Below are 22,565 nucleotides of genomic sequence, written 5' to 3' on the forward strand. Positions count from 1 at the left end.
CCAAGCAGTCGCAAGAAAATAGTCCAAGTATAATTATGCAGATTAAAAATAAAAATTGCAATTAAAGACTCCAAACCAATTCTTACCTAATTTGCACCAATGGGAAATCAGGTTTGCAGGAGAGCAGAACCAGGGGCGGTGAGCAGGCTGGGGAGGAGGCTGCTCGGCTGCGCTCTGCAGGCATCCCTCCCCTCCTCGCTCTGCGCCAGAGGGACTCCCGAGGGGTCTGTGTGTGCTAAGCCCAGCTCTTCCCTGGCCTTACTTCCTCCTCAGGAAGGCAGAAATACTTTTTAATCTTCCTGGGACGTGCACAGTCGATGGCAGTGCCCCGGCGCTGCTGTCTGGCAGACAAGCCCTGCTATCCTGGCCATCAATCACAATGCCCTGCATTTATGGGAGAGCCCTTGAACTTTGAACGAGCACCCGTGGGAGGCATAAACATCCACGCAGGGTCATCAATATCCTGATCAGTCCCACCGGCGTCACTCTGCAATGTGACTCCGTCCTCCTCAGGCTGCTTGTAGCATACTGGTGTGGCATGATCTGCAAGTGAAGGGTCCTGTCTAACACCAGAATAAATAACTTTCTGTGGGGGAGCCGATCACCATGCAGCATAGGCGATACACAACGCATATATTCTATTTAATCTTTCTTCAAGGACAAGAAGAGAAACACGCAGAGACGGTGCGCGGCAGCTCGGCGGTGTGCCACCATCCTGCTGGCTTGCTGCGTGGGCTGAGCACGACCCCGAGCACGGTCCTGTCGTCATGCCCCATGTCACCCGACAGGCTCACCGGGAAGTCTTCCACGTTTTCAGATGCGTCTTGAAATCAGTTTGAGGGACTCTGAGAAGGATACTCAGCAGAATAGAGTGTTTAGTATTTTCCTGAGATATTTTCTAAGCATCTTGAAGCAATTTTACCCCATTTAATCTGAGAAAAGAGTTAATAATTTCAAAGACATCTTCCAGACTTTTAGTATAGCTTTCCTCTCACTGCTCTTTTGTCCAGATTCAGCATCACCTCGCCTGAACCACAGTCTTTATTTCAGGCTAATGAAAGGAAGCGAGATAATTCACTGCATGTTGACATTAAAGCTCCCTTTTCAGCTAAGCAAAATTTGCTTTCAAGGGTTTGGGTCATAGCTGATGTGTGTGATAAGCTTTAGGACTCAGCTATTTAAAAGCCTACATGTCCCAAAGCTCTGGCGGATAAGTATATTCGCGAATGGTGGGAAACCACGGCTGGGTAACCGAACACCTGACGTATTCCTGCAGGAGCCGCGGGGCCGGCGCTGGCAGGGCTGGGTGCGAGGTGTACCCCAGCGCCCTGCCTCGCGGGGAAGGCAAAGCTTTCAACAGGCAATTCAGCAAATCAAGATACCTCACTCTGCTTGAATACTTGAACCTCGCCGTAATTGCAGCCTTTAGTGCTTAGCAGCCTTTGATCCAGCTGCCCAGCGTCCTCCCCTCTCTTTTCAGACCCCACGCTGCACCAGGTGATGGATCTCCGCGCTTTTGTGTGCCTCTGAAACCTTCTTCAGTGTAAGATCTCCTCCTCTTTTCATAGTCCATCGCTCTGTGGGTCTCTGCATTTGTCAGTTGGAAGAGATAGGGAGGGAGAAAGGGGGCAAACATTTCCCTGTCTTGAGCCATTTGATTGTATTAAGCATCATCATCATCATAACGATGATAAAAAAAGTTATGAGGTTCTTGCCAAAGGACAGGATCCAGAGGCTCTTTGTGCACATAATTTTCGTTGCAGACAAGAAGCTTTCTGTGAGTAATATTTTCATTTTCACAGCACTGAGCAAACATTAATCCTCGCACTAGCACCAAGGGGTAAATATTATTCTCCCCACGTTACAGCAAGCGGACTAAGTGGCTTACCTCAGGCCAGGAGGGTTTCATTTTACATGACAGTTCAAAACTTCCCTGGCCTCCAGTCTACCGGTCAGATCATGGCTTTTGTCTTGAAGTGATAATAAATTCAACAAGATTTGATGGGCTGGAAAGACATGTGAATTCCCTCTTCCAAAACTGCTTCCAAATCAATCTCATTTTATCTCATGAATGAATGAAAGGAAATGTACTACAGAAGCAGATGGCTGAGCTTCTCTTCCAGGCTCTGAATAAGGAATCCAAATTTCTTAACCACATTTAACACCCCTGTTCAACACTCCGGGCAGCACCGGCACCACGGGGTGTAAGGTGAGCCCAGGCTGCCCGGAGACCTCCACCCCTCGGGGGTCTCAAGGCTGGCCGGACAAAGCCCCAGGCAGCCGGGTCTGACCTCATGGCTGGAGCCTGGAGCAGGACACCAGACTGGCGACCTCCCAGGTCCCCTACCACCCCAGTTACCCTGTGCTCCCACAAAACCAGAATTCTGCTATGAGGTGATGGCCATTCCTTCTCTCACAGGTACCCAGACTTCATGATTTTGACTGCAAGGGTGATCAATAACTATTTTCTAGAGCTGTGAGCACGTGGGACGGCAAGCCATGCCTGCCTCTGCCAATTACATTTTGGTTATTATTGATGTCTCTTACAGGTGACAACACAACATCAGGACCTAAAAAGACCGAGCACGGGTAGGAGCATGGTTGTTAGGTGTTTCCCTGTGAAGCTAAAGAGCTGCAGAAGGGTGGGTGGGACGTCTGTTCTCCTTCCTTCCTTCTCATGTTATTAACAGCCACGGCAGCCACCGACAGATTCCTTGAAGGACTTAGGTGGTGTTTTTTCTTCCTCTCAGCTGACAGATGTTCATTATATTCAGGCAGCACCTAAATGTCACAGGAACCCTGTTGGAAGAGGTCCTGTGTACAGATGTTGTTATCGATCATCCCTGCCTCGGAAGAACTCACCTCTTAGATGAGAGGCTGGCCACAGGAGAGGACCTTCCCTTGGACCACGCAATCCGTAGGTGGCCTCACAAAGAACAGACAGTAGGACACCATGGTGATCCCTGTGCCTCGTGCATCACCTAGCATCGGAGAAGCGTGTCTGGGCAGCGCAGCTCACAGTGTGCTTTACAATACAGGTGATTCCTGCTTAAAAAATAGGAAACTAATTGAATGCTTCTTAGCAAACCAGTTTGACACCAATAATGAGACAAGGTCAACAGCAGCAGCAGAGAGTCGGCATGGTAGCTGACAGGTTTGCAGATCACCTTGTGCCCTCGTAGGAGTCTCTTTACAAAGGGGTCAGATCCCTTCAGATGCTGAGAGCTCCCAAGTCCTACTAAATGGTTTTAAAGTAAACAGCAGCCGAGGGAACTGAGTACCACCAGACAACCCCATAAGAAATCCCTGACCACTCTTCCTCCACATGGTCACTTTGCTTATCCTCCATGTACCATATTGATCAGCTGGAAGTGTAACTGCCAGCATCGGGGGATTTTTTCTTTTCTTTTTTTTTTTTTTTTTAATAAGACTCTGCACAACACTGTCACATCAGTACGTTCTCCAGAGAGAGACAAAAGTGCCATTACCATTAAAACCTTAATTAAACAAATAAAAAAGCCTTTACTGCAGCTGACATGGCCTTAGCTTCAAGTCGGACGTTGGGATCCCCAGCCCGCAGTAAGAAGCTGGAGTTCCACCATGCATGAGGCAGGGCTCGGCGGGCAGAGGCAAAAGGGAGTTTGCAAAAAGGAGAGGTGAGATTTACACAGCGCACTGCCTGCTACCTCCTCCACAGCAGAGCGAACAAATAACCTCACCTGGGGGACACCAACCAACCAGGCAACCTTCTCATTAATTACAAGCGAAAAAACCAAAACATACATTACTGTCTCAAATATAATGATACTCTTTGGCTCCTCATTTGCATGCTCATTAGCTTATTAATAGCATACTTATTATGGAAGCCCCAAAACACTGAGTCATGCACACATGAACCCAGTCATTCATCACAACAATAGCTTCCCCTCCATTTGACATATTTCTCCCCTGTCCAGAAAATGGCTCAGACTGCGCCATCCAGGGCAAACTATAATTGATGAATAAATCTTGAGGAAAGCAATTTTGCTTTATGTGCATTATACAGCCAATTATCTTTTCCAACACTGAGAGCTATGTTTATTTACTCGTGTTGGATCCGGGGAACTGCTGGAGGAAGGACCCATGGGAGGGCTGGACCTACAAGCAACCTTCAAATAAACACACATCGCCTTCACATATATACATATATTCCTTAAATAGGGGGAGAAATACCAAGAGCAAGTAACGGGTCTTTAAACCGCTGCATCAGAGTAGAAGGAAGCTATGGTTGGTGAAGGACCTAGCGGTGGGGTGGCCCAGGACAGACCTGTGGCCGGGGGCGATGCGCTGGGATGCAGCGCAGCACCTGGCAGGGCAGCGGCGGTGGCACGGTGCAGCTGGGAGCAGCGAGGCAGGGCTCAGCCCGCCTGGGTAAGCAGGCCAGTTGCTCGTGGGCATCTTGAGCTGATCAGGGAATAGTTTCTGATTCAGTGCCATGGTTAACTATGAAGGTGTGAGTGAGACAGCTTACTCAGGGCAGAAGAATATCTAGGACATCCTGTGGAGGAAGTCCCAGGTGGTGACTGCCGCCTTTCCTGTAGCCACCGTGTATTCCATTTCATCTTCGTGGCAGGAAAGGCAACTTCAGTTTTCTATCTTTGTTAGAGTCTTTTGAGCGGCGCCTGGCAGGGAGATATTCAGTGGAGACAACTGTGCTGGTGGTTTTGGGACAGAGCATCAGTCTGTCAGCAGATTTAAATCTGTTACGAATGCTATTCTCAAGACATCACGCAGGATCTAAACTTCAGACCAACAGCTCAGCACAAAATTTCATTGTGAAACCAGAGCCTTTTCATATTTCGCCTATAAAGCTCCTAAAACATTTGCATTTTCCATTGCACCCCGCTCCGTTTCTTTGGTTTTACTCTACCCCTAAATTTGCTGCGTGTCTCAGATTTTCACATGGGGAGGGAACAGCTGCACCTCAGATGCTTTGCCAGCAAAACTCCACAGCCACACAGCAGCCAGGGAGAACACAAAAATGAGCATCAGCTGATGAGCTGCCTGATGGCAGTGGAGCCACAGCGGTTCTGGTCAGTGGGTTGGTGGGTGTGTGGAGTTCCCCATCAAGCAAAAGGCTTCAGAGGAGACTCTGGCACTCAGGACTGGGACTTAAACCGAGTGCGTACGTTGAAGTGCTGACCACCTCAACTCTGCTGAAAGTTTAAATATTGCTAGTCTCCAGAATGAATGGTCAGATAAAAGAAATTGCCATATTAAGGTCGAAATCATCGCCCATAAAATGACCATCACAATGCTTAAGTTGAGCTCATGTTTCCAAGATCTTCCCCTAAATTTGCTGGCAAGAAAATCTTAAGTCAGTATACATGCCTGCAGAGCTGCACTTCATGCCAGAATAGGATAGAATCTATCGCTAATTCAAGAGAAATACGAACAAATAGCACACAGAAGGGTAGTTTTTGTAACGATGACATTTCTTCCAGTAGTAGACAGACTCAGGTCACTTTTACATATTTAGTGTCTGTCAAATGCGAAGGGCTGTTGCCAGCTAGCAAAGCGCACGCGTTCTTACTCCGGGCACGCCAAACATTTCCACAGCCTGTCATTACCCACAGCTTTTATCATCTCTGCCACCAGATTTGCAATTCATTGCTGCAGCATAAGCAGACTGTAACAAATCATCTCCTCTCACCACCAAAAACCCCACTTCCACTCATAACATAATGACAGGACAAGAGGAAACTGCCTCAGGTTGCGCCAGGGGAGGTTTACGTTAGATATTAGGGAATATTTCTTCACCAAAAGCGCGGTGAAGCCCTGGGACAGGCTGCCCAGGGAGGTGGTGGCATCATCATCCCTGCAGGTGTTCAGAAACCACATAGATGCGACGCTTAGGGAGATGGTTCAGCGGCGGGCTTGGCAGAGCTGGGTTAACAGCTGGACTTGATGATCTTAAAGGTCTTTTCCAACCTGAATGATTCTATGATTAAACTATGGAGCTCTCAAGAGGGACCTGACCTCGCCAAGCATTGCGGTGGAGGAGAGTCCTAGGACATTCGCTGGCCCCAAGCCTTCTGCCTAGGAGACAACACACAGAGTACCAAACCCCTGTGTGGTGGTTGCCCCTGGTTGCCCCCACATTGAGCAAGGAGGGTCAGTACTGCACCTTGCAGCACCGCGAGCAGATAAAAATCAACGGTGGCGCAGGCTAAGCATGGCCAGTAGAGGACTGCTGCTGTCAAGGATGGTCTATTGTGGTAAAGAGCTCTTGGTGTTACTGCTGTGTGTTTGTGAGCTAGCTTTCCCTATAGTTAAAAAAAAAAAAAAAAGGTCTACAAAGACAAACTTGCAACAACCAGTGACACCAGGGAACAAACTATGAGGTTCAGGGCGTGCAGGAGGCAGTTTTTCACGTCGATGGCTGGTGGTCAGCTCAGCTGCTGCTGGGGCCGGGGAGGCTGGAAACGTGGTTGCTCGGAGCTCTTAGGAGGAGGAAGGGTCATAAGAAAAAAGCCTGGAGACCCATGGAAGGTTGGAGAACACACATGCGAAAAAAGAGCATGTTGCGTCCAAAGGAAGTTCAGCAAATTTCCCAGCTCATTGGATTGTGGGAACTTTGCTTTTCCAGGGAATAACTACGCTATTTTTAACATTTTTATTATTCAATTTGTCACGAGCCGTCTCAGGAGACTATCAACAATGGTTTTCAAGCAGCATCTGACCACAAACACTTTTCCACATGTGATTTAGAACATCTGGAGCGCAGCAGTTGGCTTTCGGAGCATGCCAGCACTGTGCTGCCTCCCCACATTTCTCCTTCCTTCCATCTTCACGTGCATCATCAGGCTGTGCTCAGGGGGCTCCAGCAGCCAGGCTCCGGGGCCCTGGCGATACCCCGTCACGCCGCATTCGCTGTGAAGTGCGTGGGGAGAGCGGCCACCGCTGGCTTTGCGCAGGAGCATGGCCAGGGATCGCCGGCAGCGCATTCCCCGCGTCACTGAGCTGCATGACTTGCACGTTGTGCGTCCCACCAGGACCGGAGATGTGACCCTTGTCCTGGAGGTGGGCCAGGCAAGGGGTCCTGCCAGAGCGTGCACTGTCCACCACAGCCGCAGACCGGGAAGAGGAGGCGCGCGCCTCGCGCCGCACCGGCTGTAGGCACTAGCTCTGCGTTTGGGGCACAGATTTCTCCCACAACCTGGAGAGACCTTTTTACCGGATTTATCTGGCAGGTAAATTGTGAATTCAGAAAGCGGTTCTTCAGCAAGCCTGAGGAGGGAATGGGAAGAGATGAAAAAGGAATCCAGGCAAATAGCAGAGGAAATGACATTATGATCCCAGCTGGAAGCTCTGTAATGATCTGCTTGGTGTCTGCACAGAAACCTGCATGAGAACGGGGAGAGGTTCTGGCCCCCGTGGAGCCGATGAGACATTTACCATCAGCTCGGGAGCAGGCGAAGGTTTCACACAGTCATTAATTTTGTGTTCCTCTTTAATTTCTCTGAACGATCCACACGGATGCGGTGCAATCATACAGTAGCCTGCAGGCACACAGTGCTGACGGACATGGCTCAGCGGTGGGCTTGGCAGAGCTGGGTTAACGATTGGACCTGATGATCTTAAAGGTCTTTTCCAACCTCAGTGATTCTATGATTCACCCCGCCTTTTGCCTTGCACGTCTGGCTTCCCCACACGCCTTCCAGAAGCTGTGCTCATTAGGACACACACGGCGGTGCCCCCAGTGCTCCCCCACCACATGCCACGCAAATCCCCGTTTGGAACAATAAAGTCAGCACCAGCGGAGAGAGAAACCTTGAGCTGCACTTTGTAAAAAGCGTGACATTAGAGCCAGATCTGTACCTACCACTTCTCCTTTCTGTTTTCAAAGAACAGCTGGAAAATTTGGGGGACATTTGTCTGTCTTATGTTGGAAAATCTGGGGGTTTTTTGGCACATGGTGCCTTTTAAGAGAGCTCACCCAGTCCTTGGAACCCGTCATGACCGCAGAAAGCGCAGCAGCTCTCCTGGTGTGTGGTTTTGCATCACGCCCGAGCTGGAGTCACAATCCCAACGTCTTCTCCCCTGTCCAGCCTGGTGGGGCTGCGCAGGGACCCGCACCCCCCAGGGACCGTCTTATCAGCCCTATGGCACATGGCCCCGGTGACACGGCTGGGGCTGCGGGCAGGGACCGAGGACCAGACCGGTGCCGTGGGGGCAGGAAATGCGCTGGTTTGGCTGATGCCGAAACATGAAACCACAGCCTCAGTTTTACTTTTCCAGCCATTTTGGGGAAAGAAACAGTTATAAATACAGGTCTCGTTTGTAGTTGCTAGGATCTATTTTGGGGGGTTGGGGTGGGGTTTTTTTGGCTTGGTTTGGCTTGTTTTTGTTTTTTGTTTTTTTTTTTCCCAATACTGAGAACTGTTTTCAACTCCATTACTAGTCAGTTCACTCAAAAAAAAAAAAAAAAAAAAAAAAAAAAAGGAAATTAGTCCCTCTGTGTAAAACTGCATTTTTTCATAAGGAAAAAGACGCATCCTTAAAGGCACAGTGACCTTTGTGTCACATTGCAAGTGCAACAACCAAAAAAAAGAAGAAAAAAACCAAACTCCAAGGACCCAAATTAAGGTCTCTCCACAACAGACCAAGCACTATCTCCAAAGTGGCCAGATCCCTTAGATGACAAGGAATTGCATCTAGTGCATGTGCCATGCCAAAGCTGTTTGCACATCACGCACATTTCTGTTTCTCTGAAGCACATACCAACGCACACCCTGGCTGAGGACACCAAAAGCAGCTTCCCAGGTGCCATGGTGAGAGCAGCGTTTCCTCACTGCTGCCCTGCCACGTCCCAGCAGACACATTTCCCACTGATTAAAACTGTCATCAGTATTGAATTTGGCAACGACAAGCTCCAAAAGCCGCACGCTGGACCTCACAACCCACCCGTGAAGCACAGGATGCCATGCTGACCGATCCTCTGGGTTTGGAGCCCAGGTCTTCCAGATGGAAGAGGCAAAGCAGCTAAAACCTGAGGCAGGCGGCTGCAGTTCAGCAGTCACTAGCAAACCCCTGATGCCTGGTAGCTCAAGAGCCTTTTCCAGATGCTTCTGACCCAAAACACTGCTTTTGATTTGGTCTTCCACCAGAAAAGATTTCCCACTCCTCCTTACATCCCACCAGTTTCCAGAAATCCCCCCACCAGCGTGACCCAACCCTAGCAGAGGTGGGCAGAGAGGTCTCGGGGGGCTGTAGGACATGCTGAGGTAATGACTGAGAAGACATCCAGCACTGCCAAACTGAGCGCAAGGAGAAAGCCGCACGGAGGGAAGCCTCTAAGTAACACCATGGACCAGGATTAGCACAGCAACACAAAAATAGATCAAATCTACAAAAGGCTTCACTCCACCCTGGCTGAAGGAAGACATACGTCCCCACCTGCCGCATCCTGGGGTCTGGCAGCTGGAGAAGATGCTCTCCTCTCTTCAGAAAGGGTTTCCTCACCCCCCTTGTACAGAAGAGTCTGAAGATGGGACTGAAACTTGAAGCACTGATCTGGCTCATGGTTTCCCTTCATTTTCCAATTTCATCTTTTGTTTGTTTGCTTTATCCAGAGAAATCCTACCTCCGCCTCAACAGAAGGGAGCAAACCACCCAGGCAGGATCCAAACCCACATCCCAGGGGCACGCGTGTGGTGCTCGGGAGCCAAGCACGTGTGGGACATCCCGTGATGTCAATAACTCAATAGCATTCAAATCAAGGATGGCTGGGGAGAACAGCTCAGTGCCAGTGACGGGCTGACCATGAGCTGGAAACAAGCCTGCTTCTATCTTGCAATGAGTTTGTGGTTGGTTTAAAACAAATGCCTCTTTCCTGTATCAGAAACAGCTGAAATCTTCTATTTCCTGCATTATGCCCAGAACAGCTCATGACAACTCAAGAACCTGCCATCACAGGGCCGCAATCCCCATATAATATTAAGAATTTTGGGATGCAATCAACACTTGGACTCTACCATTGCAAGCTCATCCACAACCTTTGGATGTTAACATTTAATTTTTAATAATAATCAATGGCTTATGGTGATTTTGATCAGACAGCATTGCTTTGAACACCTCCAGCTGGAGTCTCCATGGTTAAACTTACGCCAAGGTCCCTTCCCATAGCTACAGCAGCATACAGGCAGTAAAAACACACCTAACTGTATTTGCAGCTATTTCATGCTCCTTTGCATCTGAATATACATGAGCTCCCCTTCCTTTTGGCACCACAGTTTGAAACTCCCTACTTTGTATTCTGATGGATTCCTTTTTTCAGGCTACAAGAAGCACGTACAGCAACCTTGAAGGCTGCGTGCCGCGAACCAAGCCAGCAGGGACTTCATCACTTCACTTCAAGTGGATTTCTCGTCTAACAGGAAGAGACAGAGCACACAGCAACATCTGCTTTTCATGTTCCAGGCTTCCGTTTTGCTTTTTGTTAAGAGTTTTGGGAAAGACCGGTGGTACCGATACAGCCAGCAAGTCAACTCGAACGGGAACAAAGCATCTTTCATTAAAAACAGTTCTTGGTTAGAAGGGAAATGAAACGTTTCCTGTATGTTCAGCTGAAACCAAGGTGCCAAGATGCAGTGGTAGATAATGGAAGAAAATAACCTAAAGGAATACATTGCTGCTTTACCCTGGAGACATCTGCCTCCCTCTACCACCGCAAAGGACGTCAAGGGGCAGGAGGAAACCAGAACGTGCTGAGAACCAGAGTGTGAAACGGCACCCAGCACCTCAGGGGCACCCAGCATCAAGATACTGGTGGGGAAGAGATTTGTAACGTCCAGAAGGGTTTTGCCAGCCCAGTAAAAATCACCCTTCACTGTGCAAACAGCATCATCTCCGGCTGCCGGGGAGCAGCCCAAAAGGCACGCGATGATTCTGAGGGTGGAGGCGAGACTGGCACCCAAGTCCCAGGTCTGGGCAAGGGCTGCTACAGAAGGAATCCCCACAGATCCCCAGTACTTTGCCACATTTCCAGGGAAGAAAATTCCCTGGCCAGAGGAATATTTAGTTTTTATCTTTTTTCCAATAATTAAAAGACCATAAACAGTAGCAAAGAGATCCTTACCTTGGGTTAAGTGCAGAGTGCAGCCTTCGAAATCAGTTGAATTATTAAGAAGAGATACTCAGGTTCTTCAGATTTTCCTTTTCACTCACATATAGAGCCTTTTGTGTTTCATACTTCAAAATTTTGCTTAGTTCATCCACAATCAGATGTCAATGTCCTAAAAGTTCAGGATGAAGGAGAGAGGGAGTCTGTTCCTAAAAATTTTATGACTCTATTCATCAATTGATCATAATGCAAATGAAAACTGCAATAGCCTCAAACTGTCCTGATCCCATTTGAACCAAGTTAAAGCCTGAATACCCAACTCACCCCTGGACGTGAGGGAACAGGAGCAGAACTGGTTCTAGCTGATAACCAGATTAAGCTGATATTCCCCTCAGCCCTAACCCTTTAAATAGCACTAGCTGACCACAGACAAATACCGCCAGACATGAAATAGTGATGTGTTTCCTTAAAAACAACAAATTCCTAGGAGCACTTTTTTTCCTCTTTGCATTTACAGCTATTTTTTTGAGACCGGCCAATGCAAATCTGCCCCGACCTTATGTCAATACATTCTTACAATTATTTACAGCAACTATAAATTTACCACAATCCTTCACCCTCTATATACTCTGCTTCAAAAGAGCAGAAGAACTGAGAGATTCAGTGCTGCTGAGCTTTTCCGTGCAGGGTGTGTGGGTATATTTTTTATATGTATATATATGGTGTGCTTAAAGCAGCAACCGCTGGTACCTACGATGCTGCAGCAGAAGCAAGTGCTGCTCTGCCAATGCATTTTTTTCTTCCTGTACACTAAACCTCCCTTTAGCTACATCTCTAGAAGGAAAGACTCCAGTTAGTCATAAAATGGGAAGTCTCACTGTAACTGGGACTGACATGCAAATACTGTTCTCTTTGAGGGAGGATGCCATTGCCTGAATTAAGTCTTTAGAAACTACTTGACAGACAATTTCAGACAGACAGGTCTGCAGGGCAAATTAGCAAATATTGTGCTGGAAGAGCTACAAGATCGTGCGACATGCCAACAACCTTTAGTCACATTTAACTGGAAGGTCACGGGGCAGTGACATAACACACAATTCTTTCAAACTGCAGGATTAAAAGCAGGATCCAGAGAATTCTGATCACTTTGAGGGGTTTTATGAACGTCGGTAAAGAACCGTCCCTCCCACTCACAGTCATATGTCTATGTAAGCTACAAAATACTCTGATCAGGATGGCTAGGATAGCCAGAACTCATCTGTTAGCGACGCTCAGGATCACTTCACATTCATGCTTGCCTATATCGCTGTGAGTTGGCAGCACCTCCATAAAACACTTCCAGTTGTCTTCGAAACGTGTGTTTGTTGGAATGATCTCATTTTGTATCAAAATTTTGCATGATTTTTTCCATTATTTTCCCAGAACGGTTTAGAAAAAGGCTCTCATTTTGGTAATTAAAACAAACCTAGATTAAAATGAAAGGATGCATTTTCTGAATTTTTATTTTAGCTTCTTTCTTCCCTAATTTGTACAACAAACATTGACATCAATGAATCAGGATTAAAATTGTTAAGGATAAAAAGAGAGAAAAAGATCACAAGACAGAATGTATGAAGTGTGATAGGTTTGGGGCTCAAAGCCGTTTTTTAAAAATCAGGTTAACCTGGCTATTAATACTGTTCTTAGGGAATCAGTCCAAATCCTAATGTCAGGAAAGCTGAGTTTGCAGAATTGTCAGAGACAACTATGTCAAGGAAAGGACTTGCACTGAAGAGTTGCCCTGGAAAAGGTTGCGGTGAATCACTGAGGAAGACATGCTGCCTCCTACGGAATCACACACCAAATACAAATTGCTTCTCTCTCCATGTCACACACCAGAGCTGCTCCTATTTAATTACAACCCAGCCACCTGCTCTTTTTAGATTTGACGGCAGTAAGGAAGATACAGATATAGAGAAAGTATAGGTCTAGGAACAGAATTTTATTTGATTCTAGAAAGTATCATGCAACAAATATCTTTTTTTTTTTTTTTAAATGATCCTTGCCCAGCTTTCAGATAACAAAATTTACAAGTGAAAGGATGTGTAAGGTTAGCACCATAGGAGAAATAGTCTTCTCTTTACAACTCCATTCAATAGACAGTTATAAAAGAAAACAGAGGAGAAGAAAAAAAACAACTAGGTGACCTTGCGTTTTCATTTTCCACATCCTAGATACTTAAATTTAAACACCAAGATACCAAGACTCTCCTAGCATATCTAAATAATACACATTAAGCAAAACTTATTCTGTACATTGGGAAATATTTGTGTCGAATGGTAACGATCACAAAGGACCAGCTAATATGCAAGGTGAAAACTGCAAATGTTCCAGGGAAAGAAAAGAAACAACAGAACCCGAAGTGAGGAATTTGTCCCTCTTACAGTCTTTTGCAGATATGGCTATCATGACTTGCAAACATCAAATTAAAAAATAATAATTTAAAAGGTATGTGTACTGGCTGTCGTTGGGACAGATCAAACATCCTAACGTTATCCCATAATACCCTAATTTCACAGGCCAAATATCCAGCTGTACTTAATCTGAACTCTCCCATTTCTGACCTGCAAGCAACTACGGGAGTACATTAGACTTCCCATTTTTCCTTACTTTGGTCTGCATTTTCAAAATTCGCTCCTTGTGGTCCTTACTATAAGGTTTTCAAGATAGTGAACAGTTCTTCAAACCCTCCAATCTTTACCGAGCAGGAATTCTAACATGGGATTTAGGAGTTTTACATGCCACAGTGTTATGTGCTGTCTTCTTAAGGCGATGGAACAATTCCTGTGGAGCAACTGAATCCTGCATTACAAATCCGTACTAACATTGCCTTCATAAGCATCTCTAATTACAATACATGTAAAACCATTTCTCTGTTATTGAGCTGTTATAGCTGACTCAGTTATTAAAGGAAGGCTTCAAGCTGAGACAATAAGGAGGAGGCAACCTTTTGTCATCTCTCGGGAGATACATCTTTTGATTACTCCCACCTTTCAAGGTCACGCACGTCGACTTTTAACAGCAACGTTCAAACAACCGATTGAAACAATCGTTTATATGCAACTCATAGCAAAATAGTTTACTTTAATCCCAAAGCACAATGTGGTACAACCCAAGCCAGCTGGTTTTTTTCAGCCTGATAACCATTAGCACTAGAACGTCTATGGCAGTAAATGCCATTTGAATGCAGAGCGCCAACATCAGTGTCAAACTACCCAGAGGAGCCTTCGCAGCCATGAGTGCTACATCACTTCACCACCCGGAGAGTAACGAGACTCTGAACTTTTCTTTATCTTTCCTTTATTTATGCTTGGACTTCCAGCACTGCACATCAGATACCCAGGGACTTAATCTGTCCTATATCAGACTGCAAAAATACAATGCTTTCTCAACTGTCCTTGCATCAAACAAATCAAACGGTCACATCCAACAAACCCTTCACTTGAGTAGTTGCTTCTACCTAAAAATCCGTCTCTCCTCTTAAGGATTTCAACTAATGCTTCTGGCTTATAAAAGATTAAGTGCAATCAGTTACACTGGAAAGTTTATCATGCAGCTCTTGATTGTATTTTCTGTGCACGCATTTACATCAGGCACATGAGTTATATAAAATAGTTTGGAGTACAAAAATATGGTTATAACATAGGAGTACCAAACAGCACAGAATTAGAACAGTTTTATTACCATAATACCAATTTATATACAGATCCTCATTTTTTTTTTTAATTTTAAGTATTCTTCCCGAACTGACAACTGTAGTGTACACTCTAAAAAACTGCAAATTAACAACACAAATCTATTTTAACCCCTACACTATGCAGTCTGCACCAATCTTCTCTCTTGCACACAAAAATGTATTATAAATAATTTTTCACAAAATGTCACGTATGTTTTATTGCACATTGTACATGCCAATATCTAAAGGAAAGGCTCAAACCTCTTGCTTGATAACTAACTGTTTAAATACCTAGCATTTACTTGTGTTATGAATACTACTGCATTTTTCAGGCTCTAATCTTAACTGATAATTTAAAAGGAAAAATAGCAGAACAGAAAATATGCCTCAAACTGTATAGCTTTTGCAAAAGAAACGTGCTTTTTTAATTTTACTGATTCCTACTGTATAAAGTCATTAAAAACATCTGACCTAATTAAGAATCCTGTGTCAAAACTTCTGCGGTTTTTACTACAAAATTATGCATAGAGCTGCTTGTATCATCATATATTCCTTCTCTTTTGCAGAATGAGGTGCTCCTGTGCTGCAGTGACTTACAGATGGGGTCACACAGGTCGTAGTGTTACCTACAGGGGTCCGTGTGTCAGCCTCCACCTGCCGGGGGCCACCGCGGAGCCGTCAGAGCACCACAACAGGTCAGTACAAAAAGACACTGGGCACAAGTGGCTATCAAGCATCAAGGCCATGTATAGTTCCTGTTAAGCGGATCTCTAGACTAAGGAGTATGAGTAATTTATCATTAATATGTGGGGTTATGGTATGCTGCACTAAAATACGACCGCTAAACAAAAAGAACGATTTGTGTATGACAGAAATGGGCCAGCTGGTAAAAATGCCTCACTGGGTAAAAATCTGCATGTTGAGGGTTAGAACTCTGGCATGAACAAAAAGATTAAAAAAATCGATCGATCAAATGTTTTGCCAAGGGTTTCTATAGCTATTAGCCATCAACAGCTCCAGAAAGGGATAAAACCAGCAAAACCAAACAACTAAAATTGCACTATTACAAAGAAACAAGTCCGTGAAAGGGAGAGCCACCAGCCGCCGTTACGGGACAGCCACTTCGAGAAGCCGATTGTTTTTTCGCTTGCAAGTTGGGATGTTGCCGTTTTTCTGGCTGCCTTGTATGAACTTCACACACACTTTGTCTTGTCTGAACTGGACCAGAAACCTAGAAGAGGGAACATGATACAATTTAAGTTAAAGGCGGAAAAAAAACACACAAGAAGGAGAAGTCTTTCCCTGATGGTTCTGAGCATCACCCCAAAGGTTGTCATTTTCAGGTCTGCATTAGTAATAAGAGTAGAGGAATTAAAAAAAAAAAGAAAAAAGCCATAGGTTGTGGCATGGCTTGAGTGTCCTTCAGGTAGTATCTCTTAATTATTGTCTTCTGCTCGTAACTGTGGGCCTTAGCTACTCCTTTAGAAAGCAGGCAGATGAAAACAGAATTTCTAATGTACCAGGAATGCAGCAAAGACTATTTCCAACTGCTTCACCATCATCCAAAGGGACTTTGCTGTTTTCATGGACGGAAGCTAAATACTTCTATAGGAACATCAGGAGCGCTTGGCTTCTGGTTTACACTCAATATATCTGGTATTTTAGCAGCTCTCGCGTTTCTGATCTGCAGTCAGCCTTTACAGCCCCCTGCTCGGCGGCTGGGGAAGTTCTCTTCCTTGCCAGCAATCTCCAAATTTAGCTATTTCCTACAGTCCAGAATAAATTAATGTGGATTTGACTCTTCACTTTTTACTGGAAGAGAAATTCCACTGAATGTGGAGAACTGCTTTAAAAAAAAAAACCCCAAACCAACAGGCTCCTGGGGAGCCTCAAGCCTCTCACGGGCGAGCAAGATCAGAAGCAACAAACAGGGCAGCACCGCCTTTTGGCTCACACGCAGCGGCCGCTGACCTAAAAAGTCCTTTGTAATACAGCAGATTTTCCCTTTTAGGATCCTTAAAAAGTCCTTCAGCAGAGGCCAAAAACTTCAAAGAATGTGTCCTGCCGCCGGAAGCCACAAATCAAGCTGCGGCCGAGCTCAGGGGAGGAAGCGCCCGCCGCGCAGAGCTGCCCTTCGCTCCCGCCCTCCTGCTGCGCGGCCCAGGCGCCCCACGGTTTAACTTGTCTGGTGCTGCTGGCCGTGCCAGCACCCAAAAAATCCTCCGCAGGTCTCAGCGCCATCATCTCTTGTCACCAGCGCTGCGTTTTCCTCACCACATTGTTCCAATATTACATATATAAACAGTACGCATGTGTGTATATATATCTATATGAAAAAATGTCTTATTAGACATAGCCCTGCACCAACGGTATTTTTGCTTATATCAACTCTCCTCCCAAAAAGCAGTGTACAGCAGTCAAAATAAGGTCACATTTTCTCATCAGTCCCTAGTTGTGCTTGTACCTACACTCTAGCGGGGAGACGAGAGTCCCGCTTCACCATCAGCAGAGACGGAACTGCTAACGGCTTCAAATTATTTAGTCTGAATAAACTCAATAGCAATACACACTTCAATGTTTTTAATCTGCAAGACAAGAAACAAAACCACATCCCAAAATACAAGCCGCCTCCCAGAAGGCAGACCACTTCCAGACCTAAGGCAGGCCAGACTAGTGCAATGCACGCTTAAACCTCATTTTAGTAGTTTATTCCTTTGTAGCCATCATTAAACTAGAAACTGACTGGGGACAGCCCCACTCTTTTAGAGGCTACAACACACACCCTTCAGCAAATTAAATCCCAGCTGGTAACAGAACACCGGGAAAAGGCAGATATCATTTTCAAGGAAGGAGCAAAATCAGCCTTAAAATAAAAATCCAGGCAGATATAAACTGCATGGTGACTCTAGAATACAAGCAGTGCGCTGCAGCCAGCTAACAGGTTCAGGTTGTGCCTACAGAAATTTTATTTCACTGCGGTTAAAGGGTTCCAAATTTTCTTCTTTATTCAGAATGAATAAGGCCACCAAATCAACAGCGCTGAAATCTGGGGGCACTTCACACAGCAAACGAGCACGTAGCAGCGGTGGGTGAAGCGAGGGACTCTTACTCAGCAGGCTCTAGGGGTTCACACGCACGGTTTTATTCCACAGCTATAACTGCTGCAAGTGCAGCCCTTACCTAAGGCCAAAATATGAAACTGCACCAAGCAGAAGGAAGTACTAATTTGAGACACCAGCTTTTTATCAAACAAAGCTTTTTAACAACCAAAGAAGCCACGACGACGATAGGTGGATCAACCACCAACAGCAGGAATTTTCAGAATACGTTTTGCACCTTCACAAAAGAGAAGGCAGAGTTTTAAAGACCTGCAATACCAGCACCAGTGACACATGTACTCGGGGAGGAGCTTTTCATTCTGTTTTCACTAGAGTCCACTCTAACCAATAAACATCTCACAGGAATACGTGGGCTTTTCAGTCACACGCAGAATGATTCTCTCAGACCTAGTATCTCTGAATTAGTTCTCTGGCAGCAATTCTGCTTCATAGCCCTGTTTGAAACTACCTTTGGAAAAGCACATTTTCTCCAATGGCTTTCACAGAAATAAGAGCCAAATAAATGCTAGAAATAAGTACGCATTGACAATTGGATCCTTATTTACAAGAATGCTGTTAAGAGAAAAGAAGCATTAGCTACACAACAGCGTTCCGTTTTTCTAACGTTTTTAGCACGTTGCATTGAAGGAAATGCACTTTTAAGCAAACAAGAAACGTACTCATCGGATATCTCAATGTTGAGCTTCTGTTTGGTTTGGCTGAGAGTCGTGCGGTAAAGTTTGGTGGCCATTTCAATCAGGTGGTCGCTGCTGAGCAGGAAATCTCCTTTACCAGCTGCTCCCGAACCCTGAAAAAGGCAGGAAAGTAGTTAGGACCACCAAAACCTAGAATACAAAAAACAATAAATGCCAGCCAAGCAGGAGGTTTTACAAGGAGCCTTCTCTTCCCAGTGCAATGGAACAAGAGCCTTTAAACTTGGAAATTAAATAGGGATGCGGTGCAGTGTATAGGATCCAAATGCAATTCACTCTCGAAGACACCACAAACCTGTTGAAAACATTATAAACCCCTTCCCACCCTACAGAAGGGTCACCCTCATCTGTCCTACACAAGGGCAACGTTTCTGTATCCCCCTTTTGGCTACACTGCAGCACGCTTGCAAGATTTTCCAATAGGAACAGAAACCAATTACCCACACCAGTATAAGGATGAAGGCGGCCAGTACAGACACTAATATGAAGTTCTTCAAATCCATTTAAACTAGAGTAGAAATTCTAGCAGAGCCATGGTAAGAGTGCAGTGAAGCAAGTATAGCACTGAACTAAGTTCTTTAGAACTGAGTAACCAAATGAGCTGTGCCATAGTGTGGATTTCTGGGCATCCCATAAAGAGAGAAATATTCTGCCAGTGTGTTGGGAAGAATTGTGTGAGCAGCTAAAACGGAAAACAGTGCCACAAGGCATCTGAACCAGATTAAAGGCCCGTATTACAAACTGAAAACTCCCATCCTGAAGAGGTTACAGTGAAATATAGTTTGATTTTCACAAGTAAATCATCGTTCATAACATAAAAACTGTTCTTACTTGGCTGCAGTAGTTTTAAATCAAAGTTTCTGCAGATACGGCAAAGTTCAATGAACTTCTAAATCCACAGGCTAATGATATTTACTCTTTAATACTACAAGATAATTAATAAACAATTTTTACATCACTGCATGCAAAAGAGTCGTATTATTGTATTATAAAGCCGTAACCAACCTCCTTGAGGTGCACTGCGAAGAAGCCATCATTTTGGGAGCTCATGGACACTTTGGTAACATCTCCCAGTGGAACCTCTGACTTGATATTCCCAGATTTTTGATCCGCAAGGAGAACGTTATTTTTGGTTAGTAAGAAAATCCTGGACGTAGCCTGTGAAAATACAAAAATGCAAACCATTTTCCATGCAAAGAGAGAACTGGTCTTTACTGGGCACCTACTGAGACTCCAAGGAGTTCACACAGTTAATAAGTGTGGCGCACATTAGTAATCATCAACATCTGATGCTCAGTAAAAGCTGCAGATCAGTTAAAATCAGGTCAAATTTATTTACGTGTCTAATTACAGATTGAGAAGCTTAACTCACTCTGGCACATATACTTAGGTATAAACAGTTCCTTTAATGACTAGCTTACAGTTATAGAACTCGGAAACTGAAACGCAGAAACTATGCAAATCAGGATAACCTCATTTCTCGGCCTTTGTCAATCCCAGGAGAATCAACGCACCTTTCCAGTCTCGGGGCCAAGCCTCACTGCTCACTGTCACCCACCAAAACTGCGTCACGGAACACCACAGATCCAGTAGGTATTTTCAGTGCTATGTTCTCCTCCCTTTCTCTATTGAAATTATTCTTTAGGAGGATAAACATATTTTCCAACAACAAATATTTTTAATGCATGTTCTTAAATTCATCTTAGAAAATAATAATAAAGAGAAAACAAGAACTCAAATCTACCTATAGTTGTTTCTCCTGTAAAATTTTAAATAATAAAATCTTAATTTTTTTTTTAATCTTGAGAGCTGTAGCCTATGCAAGTACAGGAAAGATACTGTCTTCATTTAATTAGTTTTTTCTAAACCGGAAAATTAACTTGGCATCAACAACAGGCAACCTAATTTCCCTTTTACAAATGCATAAATGACTTCTGCATTTGAGAAGCTGAGATCTACTACTTCTAATATTAAGACAGATACAGTGAAAACAATGACATTTACTAAGGGAGGATAATACGCCCTGTTCTAATGAGTATAATTTAAATGCAAAACAAGTTCTGTGCTGGCAGAGTAAAAAAGTACCCAGCACATTTAACAGCTTTATTCAAATGATACAAGAAACTTGCCTCTTCATTCCAAAAAGCTTTTGGTATCAGTCAGAAGACAGGCAAAGCTAGCAGAGTATGGTACTCAGAGTTTTAAAACCTAATGAAATGTGATGATCAGGAGCTTGAAGAACAGTGTGAACCTTGAAAGGTTAAGTTTTCTAAATACTTGAACAAGAATAATATTCTCTAAATATTTATTTTCTTCAGTTGGCAAACAGGAGATCTGAGTTTGGTGCAGAGACTGCATTTAGTTGTGAATCATTACGGTCCTGTTACCAGTTGGTGAGGTGATGTTTTAGTTTGGAAAAGTTGCTGAAAACTACAAACCCAAACAAAACATTAGTAATCCTTCTGTAAATTTAAACCAGGTGTTTAAACTTAGGTAATTTTCAGCACATTACATTGAAGGAAACGCATTTTTAAGCAAACAAGGAGGTGTTTAAAATCACCAGTTTACATGGATCCAACATTTCCAGTCTTGTCCTTAAAAAAAAAGGCATTTTGAAAAATCCTCAGACTGTTTAGATGACAAAAAGAAAGTCTCCCACAGTTGATTTATAACAAACATGATCTACCTTTCCAGATAAAACAATTCCATCTTATTACCTTCCCATTGGCTCTATTGATCTTATTCACAACTTCGGCAATAATGATCTTTTCGTCCACAGCATCTTTAAGTTTTTTGTACTTGGGGTTCTTGCTGATTTCCAAGTAAGCCCCTTGGAACGGCTGCCCAACACTGCCCAAGAAAAAGACAAAACCCCACGAATTAAATACGAATCTCGGGGAAAAAGCAAGCCTCCTGAAACAGCCACAGTCTGCTTCAGGCTTTGTGGGGCCAGGAGATGCACCAAACACCATCTTCAATGACTCTATAGTGCCAGAAGCTTCCTGAAGCTTTGATACACCCTCTGCCACGGAAAGCTGTTTGCTGCTTCATTTTTAACAAAAGAACATGACCCAGAAACCGCTACTTACAATTTCTACCTGTTTCAAGCGACAGCAATGCTGTTATTATTAGGTATTATATATCTAATATAGCAGTACTATATTATAATATTATTATATAGTATTGTGTAGAATTATTAATGATAATTAGACAACTGAATAATTATATAAGCGAACGCAAATGGGGCTTTTAACACAGCGTGCATTCACGCAATGCGCTCTGCCCCCGGACCCCTGGTCGGCACCACCGTGCAGCCGTGTCGGTGTTCACCGGTGCCGTGCCGGCAAACCACGTCAGCTGAAAGTAACTTGGGAACTGCTACAGAGTAGCACAGATATATCTCCCAGCACATTATCCCTGAGGAAAGGCAAAAAAAGAGGAGCAGTAAGAAAGAGTATGTGTATTAGAGACAGAATCCTGTATATATTAACAGCATGATGATGGCGCCTAAAGAGAAATTTATCACCGAAGACAGTAATAGGATTTTTTTTTTCCCTTGCTCTGGGAACGTTTTCCAATTAAACGGGCCAAATTGCTACGGATGTCTGACACAAGTACATCCTTGCATATACAATCAATTTTGATTTAAAATCACCAGTAACAGTCTCTGAAGTTTTCTTTCCTGTTTCCACAGTCGGACGCACTTTGACAGCGTTCCGCAGTGACAGACAGGAGCCTGCCCTCGGGACCTGCCGCGTTCCTTAGCCGTGACCCAGGCCTGCCTCCGGACCTTGCCTGCCCATCGCTCCATCTTCACCCAGCTCGGGGGGGGGGGGACAGCAAGAGCTTCGCCAGCAGTTAACAACTGGCACGCACAGTTGCTGCTTGCTTTGTTTGGAAGCCACTTTAACTAATCGCTTTGATTAAATTACAGT

The 22,565-nt window shown here is 44.7% G+C and overlaps 1 protein-coding gene across 4 annotated transcripts in view; it reads right to left on the reverse strand.

Annotated features, from left to right (window-relative positions):
* Positions 1–13,064: 13,064 nt before the first annotated feature.
* Positions 13,065–22,565, reverse strand: part of MYO1B (myosin IB) — a 113,285-nt gene continuing 103,784 nt past the window's right edge. For all 4 annotated transcript variants that reach the window (XM_080399906.1, XM_080399905.1, XM_080399904.1 and 1 more), the window contains 4 exons: positions 21,348–21,480; positions 19,636–19,788; positions 18,598–18,725; positions 13,065–16,050 (listed from right to left, as the gene is read on the reverse strand). In XM_080399906.1, the coding sequence (XP_080256032.1) occupies positions 15,927–16,050; positions 18,598–18,725; positions 19,636–19,788; positions 21,348–21,480 (538 nt within the window). In that variant the 3' untranslated portion in view covers positions 13,065–15,926. The remainder of the gene's footprint in view (positions 16,051–18,597; positions 18,726–19,635; positions 19,789–21,347; positions 21,481–22,565) is intronic.

This window comes from Falco punctatus, assembly GCF_963210335.1.
Source record: "Falco punctatus genome assembly, chromosome: 8".
Taxonomy (NCBI): domain Eukaryota; kingdom Metazoa; phylum Chordata; class Aves; order Falconiformes; family Falconidae; genus Falco; species Falco punctatus.